Source organism: Equus quagga, chromosome 7, assembly GCF_021613505.1.
Source record: "Equus quagga isolate Etosha38 chromosome 7, UCLA_HA_Equagga_1.0, whole genome shotgun sequence".
Taxonomy (NCBI): domain Eukaryota; kingdom Metazoa; phylum Chordata; class Mammalia; order Perissodactyla; family Equidae; genus Equus; species Equus quagga.
Window position 1 is genome coordinate 14826468 of NC_060273.1, and position 18590 is coordinate 14845057.

Consider the following 18590-nt stretch of genomic DNA (forward strand, 5'->3'; position numbering starts at 1 on the left):
CGTGGTTCTGCTGCTGCTGCTGCTGACTTTTCTTTGACTGGGAACTCCTTTCTTTTGCCCTTGTGTTTGAAGGAGCGTTTCACTAGGTGTGGAATTCTTGGTTGGCTATTATCTTCTTTCAGCACGTACTTTAAAGGTGTCATTCCTTTGTCTTCTGGCTCTCCTCTCTGTGCTGAGATAATAATCTTACTGTTGTCCTTTGAAAATAATGTTTCCCTTTTCTCCTAAGACACCCCCTCTCTTTAGTTTTTAGCCGTTTTACCTTGGAGGCCCTAAGTGTGGTTGTTTCTGTTTGGTTTTTGTGCTTGGGGCACGAGTGTTTCTTGACTCTGTAGGTTGATGTCTTTCTTTGGTTTGAGAAGAATTTCAGCTGCCATCTCTTCAGATGCTGCTCCCATCCATCCTTTCTCTCCTCTCCTCTGGGTTCCAGATGTATGTGTGTTAGACCTTTTCTTTGTGTCCCTTTGTCTTCTCCACTCTTCTGTGCTCCCCATCTCTTTTCCTCTCCGTGCTTCAATGTGGGGAGTATCCTCTCTCCCCTTTCATCTTCCATCTCATTTGTTAACCCCCGCAAAACTGATGAAAACCATCTGCTCTTCCTCTGCTTTCTGCCTGGCTTTTTCTCCTGCTCTACACAGCTTAATCGGCCAGTACTTTGAGGGGAGGCCAGGCCAGGATTTTCACTTCTCTGCCCTCCCTTCTTCAGAAGCTCTTCCTTCAAGCCCGGCTGTCTCGACAGCCCTGGCCCTAACTTCTCTCTCCAGCCCTGTGAGGTTCCTTAGAGCTCTTGGCGGTTCCTCAGCCGCCCTCTGCCCAGCTTTGCCCTCTTGTCCTGTGCCAGGATGAGTCGATGCTGTGAGGGAGAGCTGGGTGAGGAACACTCGGTTCCCCTCTGTGAGCTTCCCTCCGTTCTGCTGTCTGGCCTCGCAGGTCCTGTATGCCTTGGCAGCTCCTTGGAGCTTCCAATGGATTGTTAAACAAATTTATTTATTCTTTCTTGCTGGTCTTGGTAGAAATACCATTCCCCTATAAACTACCTCATCACTGAGGAAGTCTCAGCAAACAGTGTTTAGTGTGTTGCTTATCCCCATCAACTGACTGGTTTCTGGGTTTTGCTGTTCACCAGGCATTCCAGGCATAGGAACTACAAGGCTGAATTTGCATCATGCCGGTTGGAGGCTGTACCGCTGGAGTTTGGAGACTATCACCCATTGAAGCCCATAACTGTAAGTTTTGCCAGGGGCCTCTCTAACTGATGTTCCAGAAAATTGCAGGCGGTATTCCTGGGTCTTTCCATTTTGCCAGTGGTAGTCTCTTTGCATGTTTCAATCAACCAGTTTGTTCCCTGTCCCATTTTTGTGATGTTGGCCTCACCCTCCATCATTTTTATTCTCCCTTTCTCGTATTAGTGAGGTGGTCATGAGTATGGGATGCCCTTGTTCCTGATGTGGAGGTGTGAACAAAATACATCTTGCTTTTTCATTGGTCTGTTTGGAATATTAAGAATCCTCTACTTACCAGCACAGGGTGCTGTCCTGAATAGCATCTTAGTCTATCTGTGAGATTATTTAAAGAAACAAAACAGGACAAAATCAGGCGAGAGATGAGGTGGTCCTCTCTTCTGGGTAAGCACTCTTTATTAGTAAGTGATAGCAGCCATGCGGTGGCCAGCACGGGTGGAAACGAGCTTGAGGGACAGATGCCAGTGGATACCGAGGACCTAAAATTTCTCAATAGCAGAGGACCTGAGAGCACACAGAGGCAATTACGGAAAGCAGGAGGTCACAAGGCCGAGCTTCGGCCTCCCAGGGCCCCTCAGATCCCCAGGGGCTCCTGTGGCTGTGGCTGACCCACTAATGAGTGGGTTGCGTTCCCAGGAACTCGCTCCCCATGTGGTAACAGGCTAGCTGCAGCGGCTCCGAGCTCACAGCCTGCTGGCTCAGCAACACAACTGCAGGGACATTCTCTTCAGCAATTTTCATTTACCTGGTTGGGTTGTGTGTCCTTCCCTGAACCAGCCCTGGTGACCGGGCTAGAGAATACGCTGACTGGGATGGGGCCAGTGCCCACCTGGGAAACTGGGAGCAGAGCCCATCCCACCAGGCCTGCAGGAGCTGAGAGTCGGGGAGGGCTGCCTTCCCGAAGAAAATTTGGCCTGTTGAGCCTCAGAAAGGAAGGAATGGATGCCAGGCAGAGAAAAGACGACAAACGTGCCTCCGTGGGAGGAGCTTTGCCCAGTTGCCCAGAGTTAGGGTCAGACCCTACCGGTTTAGGGAAGGGTCTTCAGTAAGACTGCCCTCACTTCAGACACCAGCTGCAAATGGTCCCCAGGCCACCTGCACTTCTGACCGACTGACTACAAATCCAAGGATTTCCCAAGACCTCCTAGGGTTTGATAATTTGCTAGAACAACTCAGAGAACTCAGGAAAACGCCATACTTATGTTTACAGTTTCCTTATAAAGAATGCGAATGAAGACCAACCAAATGAAGAGACACACAGGGCGCGGTCTGGGGGGGGTCCCGAATGCAGAGCGTCCACGCCCTCTGCCCATGGAATCAGGGTGCATCACCTTGCAGCGTGTCGTGTGTTCACCAGCTGGGAATCTCCCTTGAGCTTTGGTGTCCAGACTTGTTATTGGGGTTTTATTACGTAGGTGTGATTGAGTGATTCCTTGGCCACGTGATTGAACTTGGTCCCCAGCCTCCCTCCCCACCCCTAAGGTCAGGCTGATATCAGCTGGCGCAAAGCCCCAAGCCTCTAATCACGTGGTTGGTCTTTCTTGTGACCGGTCCCCGTGCTTTGTCATCTCATTAGCGTAAACTCAGGTGTGATCGAGGGGTTCAGGAATACCAGCCACTCCAAGGACTTGGTCTCCCTTCCAGGAACCAGGGACAAAGGCCCCTCAGATCCTCCTTTATCCAACACTCTCTCTTTGTTGTTACACCCTCCTCTCTCTTTTTCTCTCAAGAGGGTTTTCTCTGCTTCCCCACGGATGCGTGCCCAAAGCGTCCATCGCTGTCCCTCAGGCCCTGGGTTTTCGTAGCTTCCTCATTTCAAAAGGAGTGGAGCCCACTAGCCCTCTGGATGTGGATCCTGAATTTTCGGCAGGGAGACTCTGGTGGGATCCCCTTGGCTCAGGGTTTCACCCTGTTCGTCATCTGAAGTCAGGAAGGGATGGGGCCGGTGGAACAAAAACATGGCTTCATACCCCAACACCCCACCCGCCCTCAGCACCAACACCAGGATGAGGCACAGTGAGAAGTTCTCCAGAAAGGAAGCGGCTGGGCGTTCACTGCTTTGCGAGATGAGATGGCCGTGCAGAGCCACTGAGGCTGTCTTCAGAGTACGGTGGCCCTGGGATCTTAGGTTCATGACCCTGCCTGGACCACTGCTGCAAGACGCGCATTCTGATGCAGTCGGTCTGGGGTGGGGCTCGAGATGCTACATGTTGTGTAAGCTCCCAGGTGATGTGGATGCTTCTTGTCCAGGGACCACACTTGGAGTAAGAAGGCCCCACAAGACTGCAGTTAGCTCACCACCTTCTAAATCGTGATGGCCCCGTCTCTTCCTTCCTGACCCTAACCTTCTCTGACAGCTGGGGTTCTGAGTCAAGTCAATTTGTCACAAAAAGTAAGTGTCCCTGCTGCAAGGAAAGGTTGGTTGAACTAACAGAATGAGGGACACCCCGTTTGAGCGTGTCATTGGGAAAAGTCAGAGGAGACTATCGTTTACGTCCACGAGTTTTCCCCACAGGTCACAGAGTCAAAGACAAAGAAAGTGAGCCGGAAAGGAAGCACATCTTCCACGTCCTCCTCTTCCTCCAGCTCCGTGGTGGACCCGCTGAGCAGTGTCTTGGATGGGACCGACCCCCTCTCCATGTTCGCAGCCACTGCTGACCCCACAGCCACGGCGGCTGCCACGGTAACACACCCCACCAGCAGTCGTCCAGCTGCTGGTCGGTCCTGCGGGTGTGGGGGTGGGGCTTTCTCATCTTTTTGTTTTCAGATTGCACAAGTAAGGCATGGGCGCATTCTCGTTGTAACAGTTTGAATAATCCACACATCCACAGGGTACTGCTTATAGAGAATGACGCTGCCGGTGAGAGGCTGCTGTGGATCCTGGAAGCTTCTTCCTTTTTTTTTTAAAACATTTTAAAATTCTTTGTTTTAACTTTACTCTTTTTATAATTCTTTCTTTTGGATTTTTTTTTTCCTTTTTCTTTCTTTCTTTCTTTCTTTCTTTCTTTTTTTTTGCTGAAGAAGATTGTCCCTGAGCTAACATCTGTGCCAGTCTTCCTCTCTTTCGTATGGGGGTTGCTGCCACAGCATGTCCTGATGAGTGATGTTCAGGTCTGTGCCCAGGATCCAAACCCATGAACCCTGGGCCGCTGAAGCAGAGCATGTGATCTTAACTGCTATGCCACCAGCCCAGCCCTTGGATTTATTTTTGTGTAATTACATAAGTAATTCACTAATTATTTATGTAAGAGTCAAACATTACAGATGAAGTCCTATTGATCAATTCTCTTTATTCTGTTAGCCACCCTGGAGGTCATCAGTGTTAACAGAGTAATGTGTGTTCTTCTGTACTTTTCCTTTGTGATTTCATAGGTATTTATGACAGTAATTTCTTAGCATTTATGTACATACTCATATATAAGTACTAACAACGGTAGTAGTATGAGCTTACTGTGTGGCAGGTACTTTCTGAGTTTAGTTCTCTTACTAAACCTCGTGAGAGAGGTATTATAATCCTCATTTAAAGGGGCCCACATGGAGGAATAGAGATGCTTAGTCGCATCTATCCTGCAAGTCAAACCCGGCCAGTCTGACTTCTGAATCCACACTCTCGACCATCATTCTGTGCTGGCAGTGCATACATCTCTACTTTTTTTTTTTTTTTACATAAATTGAACTATATTTATATATATTTTCTTAACTTGACTATATGTCTTGGAGAACTTTCCATATTAGTACTTATAGAACAACGTTATTTTGAACCGCTGCGTTGTATCCTGAAGAATAGGCGTTATCTACTTGAATTCACCATTCCTCTAATGATGGACACACAGACTGTTCCCGGTGTTTGCTGGTATAGACAGTGGTGCGCTGGTCCTTGAACATGCATGCATCTTGGTGCATACGTGCCAGGATTTCTGCAGGGTAACTTCTTGGAAGTTCATTGCTGAGTTAAGGCAATGTGTATTTAAGGTTTTGATGGCTGCTGCCAAATTGTTCTCCAGAAAGTCCTCGCCAATTTATATGTATGCCCACCAGCAGTGTTTCAGAGGGCCTGTCTCCCTTCATCCTTGCCAACATGGATATTATCAGTCAGTTTAACTCTTTGCCTTTCTCCTTGTTGGAAAATGATCTCTTTCAGTTTGCCTTCCTTTGATTTTATTTATTTATTTATTTATTTTTTTAATTTCTTTCTTTTTTTTTTTGAGGAAGATTAGCCCTGAGCTAACATCTGCTGCCAATCCTTCTCTTTTTGCTGAGGAAGACTGGCCCTGAGCTAACATCCGTGCCCATCTTCCTCTACTTTATGTGTGGGGCGCCTGCCCCAGCGTGGCTTGCCAAGTGGCGCCATGTCCGCATCCAGGATCCGAACCAGCAAACCCCAGGCTGCTGAAGCAGAACGTGCACACCTAACTGCTGCGCCACTGGGCCGGTCCCCTTTCCTTGATTCTTAATGACTTTGAGCATCTTTTGATATATTTATTGGCCATTTGTGGTGAATCAGACTGAAGAATTTTTTATCATAGGAAACCGTTGACAGATCTGTTTTATTCTGCAATGAGGGACTGTCTTCTGCTTATAGTTTTTTTTTTAGCTTTATTGAGGTATAATTGACAAATGAAATTGTAAGATATTTAAAGTGTACAGCGTGATGATTTGATATACATACACATTATGAAAAGATTCCCCCCGTTGAGTTAACACATTCATCACCTCACAGATTTACCTCTTTTTTTTTTTGAGGTGAGAACATTTAATTTCTCCTCTCAGCAATTTTCCATTAAACAGTACCATGTTATCAACTGTAGTCCCATGTTTACTTGCACTTTTTCTCAAGATTAAAACGATAGTGCTGCTGAAGAGATTGTCTTGCCTTTCCTCAGGACAGTTCCAGAAAGAAACGTGAGAGAGAGGATAACTCCATCATAGGATCCGATTTTGAGCCTTGGGCCAGCAAGCGAGGAGAAATCCTTGCCCGGTACACTACCACAGAAAAGCTCTCCATCGTGAGTACGGTGCACTTTTCTCCCAGGCTCTACTTCAGATTGAGTAGCCATTTCTTTTTGTTTTTATGATTCTGCACCCAGTTCCAATGTGCGGGTTTTTCCCCCACACGAAGCAATTCTCCCACACTAGCTGGTGTCCTGCAGTTCAACTCCATTCTGACACTGTCTACCTGCAGATGGCGTCAGATTCCACAGGGTAAGCGTTCCGTCCTAGGAGGCTGCCCGCCACCTCGGATGCCAGTCACAAGTCCCGGTTGTCACCTGTGCTTCTCACCGACTGGCTACAAATCAGAGGTTCCAACGACCCCTCTGTGGGTTCGATTAATTTGCCAGAATGGCTCACAGAACTCAGGAAACCAGTTTACTCACTGGGTTACTGGTTTATTACAGAGGATCGTAAAGGATATGACTCAGCAGCCAGATGAAGAGATACACAGAGTGAGGTCCCAGACAAAGGAGCCTCTGTCCCCGTGGAGTTTGGGGTCCAGCACGGCAGCACGTGGATGTGTTCTGGTTCCCCAACCTGGAGGCTCTCTGAGCCCCATCCTTTTGGGTTTTCGTGGAGACTTCCTTACATAGGCGTGATTAACTCATCTGCCATTGGTGATCAGTCAGCCTCCAGCCCCTCTCCCCGCAGTTGGTTGGTTGGCTGGCTGAAGGTTCCAGACCTCTAATCACAGCCAGCCCCCAGCCTTAGGCACTTTCCAAAAGTCACTTGGTTAACCTAACAAAAGATGCCTTTATCGCTCTTATCCCTTAAGGAAGTTCCAAGAGTTTTAGGAGCTCTGGGCCGGAACTCAAGGAAGACTGAATTTATATTTCTTATCATAAATCACAATATCACGGTTATGTTGCCCCAACTCCTGGGCTCTATAAGTTTCACCTGTTATGTCAGTGTTGTTGGGAGAAAACGTGCTGATTGGTTGCTCAAAAAAATGTGTTAAGAATCGGGTGTGGCACAGTTCAGAGGAAGAAGTGGAACAGTGGAGCCCTGTCTCTGCTGGAGGTTGGAGTCGTGAGGTGGGGAGAGCGCCACCCCATGAAGCTTTACTTCCTACTGTGACTCAGAGTCCGGCACAGCCGGGTTTTCTGCCAGAGCTGGAAGTTCACTGTTTCTCTAGGGGCCGGCTAGGCCAAGTCGTTGGCTTGTGCCTGGGGGCACGTAGCAAGTAGAGAGTTAGCCTCCAGGTGGCCAGTCGCTCAGTGAGCGGCTCAGGAGAGCTGGGACCAGCCAGGGAGAGCCGGTTAGTGCCCCTTGTATTGAGGACTGGTTCACTGGCTTAGAACGCAAGCCCTCCCTGATGACGTAAACAAGAGCTGGGTGGTCCAGGGCTGCTATGGCAGCTCCAGAATCTTCAGGGATCTGGCTCTGTCTGTCTTTTATTTATTTATTTTTTTATATTCTTTTTTGAGGAAGATTAGCCCTGAGCTAACTGCTGCCAATCCTCCTCTTTTTGCTGAGGAAGGCTGGCCCTGACTAACATCCATGCCCATCTTCCTCTACTTTATACGTGGGATGCCTGCCACAGCATGGCTTTCGCCAAGTGGTGCCATGTCTGCACCCGGGATCCGAACCAGCGAACCCCAGGCCACCTAAGTGGAATGTGCGCACTTAACCGCTGCGCTGCTGGGCCAGCCCCCAGCTCTCTCTCTCGATGCCCTGCCGTGTTCAGGGTCACCTCATGTCCAGGTTGTTAGAAGGAGGAAGGGGGAAAGTAGGGGACACCTTTTCTCATTTAAGGAGACTTCCCGGAGTCCCCGTCAACACGTCCAGTTATGTTTGTGTTGAAGGTAGTCACGGGCCATACACAGATGCAAGGGAAGCTGGGAAGTGGGACAGTGTGCCCATCAGAAATCGGGGCCATGCGTGAGTCGGGAGGGTGGGATGAACTCGGCAGCAGCTGGGAAGGCTCAGCCCCGACACCTCTCCTCTCCTCCTCCTCCCGGGGCGTGTGCTTGTGGAGGAGAATGGCAGGCAGAATTGATGGACTGTTTAATATTCTTATTCTGAATGCACCGAGTCAATTTAGAGAAGTGATTCTCAACCAGGAGTAATTTTACTCCCCAGGGGACATGTGACAGAGCCTGGAGACATTTTTGGTTGTCACAGCTGTGAGGGTGCTGTGGCATCCAGTGAGTAGAGGCCAGGGATGCTGCTGAACCTCCTGCAGCGCACAGGACGGCCCCCCGACAGCAGAATTTTCCAGCCTGTCATGTCAGTAGGGCCGAGGCTGTGAAACCCTGATTGAGAGTAAGGTAAAGGCTCGTGTGACTCCATTGTCATCAAAATTTTCCAGTTTGTTGGCTCACCTTGAGAGTCCTGAATTGAGAAGAGTCTGAATCTCCAGGAGTCTTTAGGGACCTGTCTTTTCCTCCGTTGAATAACTATTTGTTTTTCATTTGGATAAGTAAATCGCTTGTTGGAAGATGATGGAACATATTATCTTACTGCTACATGAATAATAATTTAAGTATAAAGTTTTTTTGTCATAGATTCCAATAAGTTTTAAAAAATGTTAACCATTTTTTTTTTGCCTCTACAGAATCTGTTTATGGGATCAGAAAAAGGTGAGTTTTCATCGTTACTGTTTTGATGGGGAATTCTCCCATTACCTTTAATATAATTTTAGAATGTAGTGTGTAATCCTGACGATTAATTCAGTTGAAGCTATTATTTCCTAGATTCTATATAGACTTAGTAGAATTGAAATACATATTAGATGATGAATGAAAAAATCGGTTGGCAGGACTAAAGCATGAGCTCGCTCCTAGATTTTAGAGTTACAGAGCAAGCTGTGGTTTCCCCCTCTCAGCGCCTCCTCACCAGCTGGGCAATGGTTGACATTCTTCTTTTCAGAGATCTTTTCCTCTGCCTTAAGCCTTTTCCTTTTGTGAAAATGCAGATATGCTAGTGAGGGAAGTCACACACTCAGTCTTAGTGGCCACCGGTCCCCAAACACAGCAGTTCTCCATTTCTTCTGCTGAGACACATGGTGAGAAGCTCTGGACCAAGGTGTGTCAGATGGGTTGTGCTGAGGAATAGGGTCCAAGAATTTCTTTTTTGAAGCTCCTGGATGATTCAGAAGTGACTCACATACCACTGGGGTGCACATGAGCATGGCCTTGGTTTATGTGCATGTTGCTGGTATGGCAGCTGCAACTCTCCCCCCATTCTCTGCAGGTTGAGACAGCACAAAAGAAATCAAGAGAGTGGAAGGATTTTTGTTATGGGCTTAACTTTGACCCGCAAACCATAAAAAGTAAATCATAGCATTGCATATCCACCAGTTTAGAAAATCAAAAAGATTGATGATAGCACTTGCTGGTGAGAATGTAGACCAGTAGGAACTCTCATACATTGTTGGTGGTAGTGTAAAATGACACAACCAGTGTGTAAAGCATTTTGGAATTATCTATTAAAATTGAATGTGGGCCAACCATAGGATATACCCAAGATCAGAAATTGGCAAACTATGTTCTGCAGGCCAAATCTGGCCCACTGTTTGATTTGGTAAATAAAGTTTTATTGGAACACAACCATGGCAGTTTGTTTACATATTGTCTAGGAATGCTTTTGTGCTGCAATGGCAGGGTTGAGTAGTTGCGACAGATACTCTATGACTTGCAAAACCTAAATAGCTTTATTTGTCTCTTTACAAAAAGTGTTTTTCCGACTCAGCCCAAATGCATGTTTCTTAACATGTGGTCCAAGGACTGGCAGCATTGGTATCACCTGGGAGCTCATTAGAAATACAGAATCTCAGGACCTGCCCCCAACCTACTGAAAATCAGAATCTGCATGTTAACACATCCTCCAATGATCCCTTTAAAAGTTGAGAAGCACTGCCCTCAAGAAATGCATGCATATATGAATCAGGAGACATGCTCAGAAATGTGCACAGCAGCATTGTTCTTAGGAGCCCCAAAGAGGAAACGGCCCAAACATCCATCGACGGTAGAATAAGAAATAAATTGTGGCGTGTCCACACAATGGAAAATGCTAAACAGCAGTGAAAATGAGTGAACTTCAGCTCTGTGCAACAACATGGGTAAATTTCATGAACTAGAGTTAGTGGTGAATAAAAGAAGCAAGACAATATGGGCAGTGGTTACAAAGGTCTTGTAACGATCTGTTAAAATGTACACGTATGCGTGTTCTATATGTATTTCAAAAGGAAGGAAAAAGTAGAAACAAAGTTAAAAAAAAAGGTAGATTATTTGGAAACTTCTCCACTTTAGCAGTGGTTAGTAAGTAAATAGTAGTGCCGTGCTCTCGGGGGACCCCAGACATGTCTGTGAGTCAGTGCTAGCTGAGAAACCAGTGCCTTAAAAGATAAACCTCAAGAGTGAGTTTGGTAGGCAGGAGTAAAGGGACCTCAGCTCTAGAAGAGAAGCCCCCTTAAGAAGGGGAAAGTGTTCTGAAATAGGAGACATTGGCGAGCACCAGCCAGCTGGACAGATAGCCTTGCCCTGTGGCTGGCCCCCGGCCTGGAGTCCTCGCCTTCATCTCTCTCCGCCGGTCCTTGCCGATGGAGAGAGTTGTGCTGCCAGATGATGGAAGGAGGCACAGCTAGCCTTGTCTGCTTGAAGAGAGGGCTTTGAAGCCCTAGTGTTTCCCGCTCCGGGGCAGACAGTGAGAGTGTTGTTTTGCTAGGATAAGGGTACAATTCTACACTGTGAGTATGAGCCTGAGAGGCCCTTTTGTTCGTGGAAAACAATTAAATGAAGGATTTTTGGCATCCTTATCTGGACTGTCTTTCTTTGGGATTAAACAAATGATGCAGTGAAAAGTTTGTAAATATCGAGTGTAGTGGAATGTTTTTGAGGTTGGCAGGCTGTGCTCCCAGGGGCAGCTTCTAAGCAGAAATGTTTCCGATGGAGCTCTGGTTACTAAGGACATTGCTTTCAAAATCTTGGAGAGTTTTCTGCAATAAAATTGTTCCCTGGCCTCTTTATTCATGATGAAGTGTAGAGGGAAAGATGCCTTCCTGTGGGGGTATTGGTGACAGGAAAGCCACCTGTGTGACATGAATCCCTTCTGTTTAGGCAAAGCCGGGACCGCCACATCCGCAATGTCGGAGAAGGTTCGGACCAGGCTGGAGGAGCTGGATGACTTTGAGGAGGTGAGGAGGTCATGTGCTGAGCCCGGGGAGGAGCCGTGCTCTTGTTTCTTCTGCCAAGTGAGATCAGTCTCACTGGCTGCTCTGTGATTAATTCTGGAGCTGAGCATTGTGCTCGGTCCTCCTGAGGCACCGACTGATCCAGGGAAAGATGCCAGCGGTGCAGTTGGCCGAGCTCGCAGGAGCCTGCCATGGGCTGGGTTTTGAAGGCATCTTTTCTCACTGATGCCTGAGCAAGCCGGGTCGTCTGGGGACAGGATCTAACTGTAAAAGCCAACTGGAGCCACCTCCCTGGGAACCCTCTTGCGTAGTATAAGGATCAGACACTTCTGCAGGGGCTGCACACGGCTGCTCTGCTGGCTGGATGTGGCCCATGGGAATCTCTTAATTGGCCTGCACGTGCTTATAAAAAACACGACTCATTTGCCAACTCTTAAAAATTCGTAAATTTAACATATTAATCCAGATTTCTGGCTTCTCTTGAAATCCACCTGATACTTGTGGACCCACATTCTTGCATTTAAGCAGGGCATGCACTGTCCGGGTTGCACGCTCCTCCCTGACATTACTAACCCGGCCCCTGGAGACCGGAGGGTTTGTGTCCTCTGGAATACTCTGCAGAGAAGCAGCACAGCGTCATGGGTGAGAGCCAGACTGCCTGGGTTTGAATCCTGGCTCTAGCGTTTGGTAATTCTGTGATTTGGGGCAAGGTGCTTGACAGGCCTGTGCCTCAGTTTACTTCTTTGTAAAATGGGGGTGCTGCATAGTCCCTGCCTCTTAGGATTGTTACAGGCGTTAAGTGAGTTAATGTAGAGGGAGAGCTTAGAACAGTCCCGGCACATGTTACATCCCCTGCAAGCCTCAGCTGCTGTCACCGTCACCCTCCTGAGTCTAGAGGCCTCAGCTCGACTGCTTATTAAAAGGGTGCCCTGGGGGGCTCACCTTTCCTATACGCATTCCGTCATCTAAAAAAGGGGATGAACACTAGAGTTGTGTGGACCATGGGGCTGCTTCGAAATCCACAAAGGGCCATCTCATGGGGTTGCCTTTGCTCTCCTGCATCTTGCCCTGGGGTTCAGGGTCCTCCCCGCTCTGAGACCAGAGCTCTTGGGTGCTCAGCAGAGTCTGATAGTCCAAGGTCTGTCTTCTCAATTCAGAAAGGACACATGTTGAATTAAGCTGCCCAAGAGCCTCAGGCTGCCTGGCATCGCCAGCCTTGGCTGGTAGGAAGGGAGTTCCTGAGGGTTTTAATCAAAGTCTGAGTATCTGAAAGTCGCTTGAACTGGCTCAAGTTGAAATTGGGGACTGTAGCGCAGGCGGCAGGGGCACTACCCTGAAGCCAAGGGCACAGTGGCCTGGAACCAGGAACTGCAGAACCACCCAGAAGCCTGTCAGCTGTCCTCTGTCTCTCTCAGATCCATGTAGACTCTAGTCACTGTCTCTTTCTAGTGCCCCATTTTCTCCCTGCAGGCTGGTTTCCTTGCTTCTCCCTGCTCACAGCAGCGGACGGCTGCCCTGTGGCTTCCAGGTTAACGTAGAGTATCTGTCAGGGTTAAGGCTAGGCTATGCTGTGGTGACAAATGAACTCTCATGTTTCAGTGGCTTAATATAGCAAAGGTTTATTTCTTCCTCACGTTACTCATCTGGTGCAGGTGGCAGACACACCAGCATCTCATGATGCTGCCACCTCAACAGATGGCTTCCAGGCTTGTCACAGCAGAGCGGAAGAAAGGGTCACTTTTCAGTTCCTCCCTCCAGAGGGGACACACGCCACTCTGCTCACAGTCCATTTGCCCAAACTAGTCACGTGGCTCCTCCTACTGCAGAGGGGCAGGGAGGACCCTATCTCACAGTCCAAATTTCCTGAACCTTCTACTTGTATTTCTTTAATAAAGAATTCTTCACTTACATTCCAGGGAATGTTCCTATAAAAATGATTTGGTTCCTGGGCTCCTCGTGCAGATTAGCGTGACCCTCACTCCTATGAGCTGTGTAAATAGCACCTTGACCATAGCCGGTGTTAACGACCATGTCCCGTGTGCCAGGGGCTGTGCTATCTTTACATACGTTGTTATTTCAGCCGTGTGATCATCTCAATGTCCTCTGCCCCAGGTTTTCGCTGTGGTCTGCTCTCTGTCCCAAATGCTTTCTCCCTGGTCTAGTTAACACCTCCCATTGACTGGCTAACTCCTGTACACCAGTGAGAGTTTGTCTCAAGCGTCACTTCCTCCAAGAAAGCATTCTTGACCACCAGTCTAGAGTCCATTCCTTTGTGACTGTATTTCTTCCGTTCTAAGATGAACCTTTCCCCCTACATTTAAAAAAAATTTTTTTTTTTTTTGGTGAGGAAGATTGGCCCTGAGCTAACATCTGTTGCCAATCTTCCTCTTTTTTTTTTCACTTGAGGAAGATTGTCCCTGAGCTAACATCTGCCAGTCTTCCTCTACTGTGTATGTGGGATGCTGCCACAGCGTGGCTTGACAAGCAGTGTGTAGGTCTGCACCCAGGATCTGAACCCACGAATTCTGGGCCACTGAAGCAGAGTGCACAAACTTAACCACTAGGCCACTGGGCTGGCCCCTCCGCTATATTTGAATATCCCTGGAATTGGGCAGTGTCTCTCAGTTGCTGCCTGTCAGCGATCAGCATTTTTTTTTCCTTAGTGGTACGTGAAACAATGGGCACCTCCAGTTTGCTGAGTGCGATGTGTGTCTTTGTTGTCTCCTCCTGAGCACTTATCTCAGTTTGTGTGAACATCCGTCTCGGCCTCTGTACCTTAAACTCCAGTAGCGCAGGAGTAACGTCTTCTTGCTCGCCTTGTGTCTCGAGCATCTGGTCTATCATGCCTGGCGCACTGCAGGCCCCAGTAACAGTTTGCTGAGTAAGGTGAGTCTTGTTATCCATGTGCACGGACGAGGCTCCGGGAGGAAGCAGCTCACGCAGAACCGTCCTGCTGCTAGGAGGCTGAGCTGGGCTTTGGCTTAGGGCTGGCTTGCCTCAGTCACTGCATGCTGTCTGTCGCTGCAGAAAACTCAGAGAACCTCTTTCATCCCAAGACAAAACTAGCAATCCTTGTGGGGGTGAGGGAAACTTAGAGCTGGTGCTCAGCTGACACTGAGTGTCGTTCCTGGGGGCAGTGGTCCCACAATGTTTTTCCTTTTGTGCCTACATCCTCCTCCTTTGTGCCCACAGGGATCCCAAAAGGAGCTATTGAATTTGACTCAGCAGGATTACGTGAACCGCATAGAGGAGCTCAACCAGTCTCTGAAAGACGCCTGGGCCTCAGACCAGAAAGTGAAGGCTCTAAAAATAGTCATCCAGGTCAGTTCTAGTGTTTTTCTTTTTTTCTTTCAGAATTTCCTATGTAAAACTCCTTTGTAGATAATTAGGGTTTTCAGAGGCCTGCCTTCAGGGTCTTACCCTATTTTTTTCCTCTGTTTCATTTTCACATACTTCCTGTGAAAGGCCATGATTACAAATCTGTGTGTTCATGAGATGGCTAATCCAGGGCCACCATGTGCAGCTGCACAGGTTGTGCACTGGCCAATTCCAGGAAATTCACCCTAAATTACAGAATTAATGGTGCCTCTGGGTTGTATAGTTCATTGGCCCCGGTACAACCCTGATGTATTTATGATTTATGTAGACTAAAGATTGAACAACTGTCTTTTGGATTTCCTTGACCAGATCATTGTATGTGTGGAGCTGATGGTTGTGTGTCCCTGATACATGCATTTTTGAGTCCTATTCTGCATAATTGCGGGACCAAGAAGACATGTTTACAGTGTTAGGAGAGGGACATTTGTTGAATCCTCTTTGTTAATGAAAACTCTTGGATCACAGAAGCTAGTTCTGTAAGAAAAACATCTTATTTTATTTCTTGACTCTTAAGATCATCTTGGCAAACCATGGCCAGAAGTGCACTGTAAAAGGAATGATGTAAGCATTCGGATTTTCAGAGCACCGTTAATTTCTGAACAGCTATTTTAGTTGAAAAGGACAGATGCCATTCTCGTTCAGTGTCATGGCAATGGGACGTTTGTTTTCTCACCTGCTTCTCTCGAGAGAGACTGAAGAGAGTCTGAAAGACTCTACGCCGGGTACTGGAAGTCTTTTCAGATGACAGTTGGTCTGGCAGGTGCTGTTTTATGTGTTTGATGAGACGGGCAAACCCAAGCCCATTTCTCTTCGATCACGGTTGTTAGTTTTCAAAGTAGATACTCTTGAAGAAGGGGGCCTCTCATCCTGGATGCACATGAGGGGCTGCTTGCTGAGTGGCTCAAGTGAGAAATATCTAAACCAACAAGCACTTCTTCACAATATTTTTATTGGCAACATCTCTCCATATTGTAGTATAGAACTGTGACTTCTAAGAGTTTTACATCTGGAGGAGATTTGATTCATGTCTTCTCAAAGAAAATAACCAGGAAAGTGTTTAATTAACTCCACATCTGGTTAATAGGAATTGTTTTACTTTCAATGCGGTCCGTCGTCCCTCGGTATCCGCAGGGGCTTGGTTCTAGGACCCCCACGGATACCAAAATCCGAGGGTGCTCAAGTCCCTTATGTAAAATGGCATAGAATGTGCATCCTCCTGTATGCTTTAAGCCATCTCTGGGTTTCTTATAATACTTAATACAATGTAAACCCATGTAGATGGTTAGTATACTGTGCTGTTTGGGGAATAATGACAAGCAAATAAAGTCTGTATGTGTTGGGTACAGACGCAGCCATCGTGGGCGCTGTTGGTTGAATCTGTGGATGTGGAACCCGTGGAGAGCAAGGGCCGACTGTCCTTTAAAGACAGCCGTCTTTATCCGCAAATGATAGCCCAGGTGCAGAGTGGGGGGAATGAGTGCGGTTCACTTTATTTGCTCTGCGGTAGGTCTTTTCGGTTTAGTTTTGCTTTGTCGCTTTATTGAGATATATTTTACATATCCTAAAATCCACCATTGTAAGTGTACAATTCAGTGAGTTTTAGTAAGTTTATAGAGTTGTGCAACTATTACACAATCCTCTTTTAGAACATTTTCATACCCCTGCCAAATTCCCTTAAGCCTGTTTGCAGTCAAACTCTTTTGCCACTTCCAGCCCCAGAAAACCACTGATGTGCTTTCTGGCTCTATAAGTTTGCCTTTCTTCGACATTTCCTGGACATGGGATCATTGAATGTATAATCTTTTGTATCTGGCTTCTTTTGCTTAGCAGTGTTTTTGAGTTCGTCCATATTGTAGTATCAGTACTTTATACTTTTTACTGCTGAATAGTATTCCATTGTGTGGATAACCACATTTTACTTCTCCATTAACAAGTTGATGGACATTTGGGCTGTTTCCACTCTGGCTGTTATGAATAATGCTACTGTGAACATTAGCATTTTTCTTGGGTAGATTCCTAGGAGTGGAATTGCTCAGTTGCGTGGTAAGCTTATGTTTAACTTTTTGAGAAATGGCCAAACTGCTTTCCAAAATGGTGGCGCCATTTGTATTCCCACCAGCATTCCAGTTATCCCACATCTTTTCCAACACGCCTTGTTGTCTTTTTGATTATAGCCATCCTAGTGGGTTTGAAGTGGTGTCTCACTGTAGTTTAATTTGTGCATCCCTACTGACTAATGATGTTGAGCATCTTTTCATATGCTTATTGGCCATTTTTATATTCTTTAGTGAATGTCTATTCAACACTTCTCCTTTTTTAAAATCAGGTGGTTTATCTTCTTGTTGAGTTGTAGCAATTCTTTATATATCCTTGATACAAGTTCTTTATCAAACATGATCCATGGATGTTCTCCTAGTCTGTGGCTTGTTTTTTCATTTTCATAAGAGTGTCTTTTGAAGTATAGAAATTTTTAATTTTAATAAAGTCCAATTTGTCAGTTGTCTCTTTTTTGGCTTATTTTTGGAGTTGTGTCTAAGACTGTTTGCCCAACCCAAGGTCATGAGAATTTTTTTCTGTTTTCCTCTAAAAGTTTTATAGTTTTAACTCTTATATCTAGGTCTGTGCTTCGTTTTGAATTAATTTTTGTGTGTGGTATAAGGGTCTAAGCTTTTTTTTTTTTTTTGCACGTGGATATCCAATTTTCTTAGCAGCATTTGTTGAAAAGACTGTCTTTTCCCAATTGAATTATCTTGGCACCTTTGTCAAAAGTCAGTTGATCATAAGTATAAGGATTTATTTCCGGTCTCTCAAGTCTGTTCCATAGCTCTGTAAGTCTGTCCTTATGCCAGTACACTGCCAATCACACTGTCCTGATTACTGTAGCTTTATGGTCAGTTTTGAAACTGGGTGGTGTAAATCTTTTAACTTTGTTCTTCTTTTTTAAAATTGTTTTGGCTATTCTGGGTCCTTTGCATTTCCATATGATTTTTAGGATCATCTTGTCAATTTCAGTGCCCCCTCCCCCCCCCAATCTTGTAGGATTTTGATAGGGGTTGCATTGACCCTGCAGATCAGTTGGAGAGATTTACCAGCTTAACAATAGTTAGTCCACTGATGCATAAATTCTGTATCATTCCTTCTGTTGATGGGCATCTGGTTCTTTGTTATTCTTTTTCTTTTTTCGTTATTGTGAACGATGTTGTGTGCACACTCTTGGACGTGTCTGCTGGCCTTTCTCTAGATGAAGGCCCATCCCTAAGAGTGGAATTGCTCAGGTCTAGGGTGTGTGCCTCTTCATCCTTACTGGATGGTGCCAGATTATTTTGCACAGTAGCTGTGCCAGTGTCTTCTCGTAGCAGCAGTGGAAGTGTGAGGGTCTGTGCTGTTCAGCATCCTACCAACATTTGGTATGAGCAGACTTTCTATTTTAATCTCCCCAATTTGGGAGGTAATAAAATCATATTTTATTGTGGTTTTAATTTGCAGTTCCCTGATTATAATAAGATGGAGCATCTTTTAACATGTTTATTGGCCATTACAGTTTTCTTTTCTGTAAAATGCCTTTTGTTGATTCCTTTTGCTCATTTTTCCATTATGTTATTTGTATTTTTCTTATTGATTTTTGTCAACCTTAAAAATAAAACAGCTAGTTTATTCAAAACGAGTTTATTCGAGAATAGCCAAAGAATTGCAGTTTGGGATGTGTGTGCTGTGGCGGACCATATGCAAATCTAACAAACAAGGAAGAGGAAGGGTATTTTACAGAGAAAAAGGAGGAAGTTGGGATGGGTTGTTTTGAAGGAAAGTCCATAGGAGTAAAGTGGGAGTTCAGGGTGATGACACGC

The 18590-nt window shown here is 46.3% G+C and overlaps 1 protein-coding gene across 1 annotated transcript in view; it reads left to right on the forward strand.

Annotated features, from left to right (window-relative positions):
- The window catches only part of VPS35L (VPS35 endosomal protein sorting factor like), a 110780-nt gene that overhangs the window by 5737 nt on the left and 86453 nt on the right, over positions 1-18590 (forward strand). Inside the window, exons 2-7 of the mRNA XM_046666205.1 lie at positions 1127-1226; positions 3757-3924; positions 6125-6247; positions 8791-8815; positions 11294-11370; positions 14560-14688. Coding sequence (XP_046522161.1) covers positions 1127-1226; positions 3757-3924; positions 6125-6247; positions 8791-8815; positions 11294-11370; positions 14560-14688 — 622 coding nt within the window. The remainder of the gene's footprint in view (positions 1-1126; positions 1227-3756; positions 3925-6124; positions 6248-8790; positions 8816-11293; positions 11371-14559; positions 14689-18590) is intronic.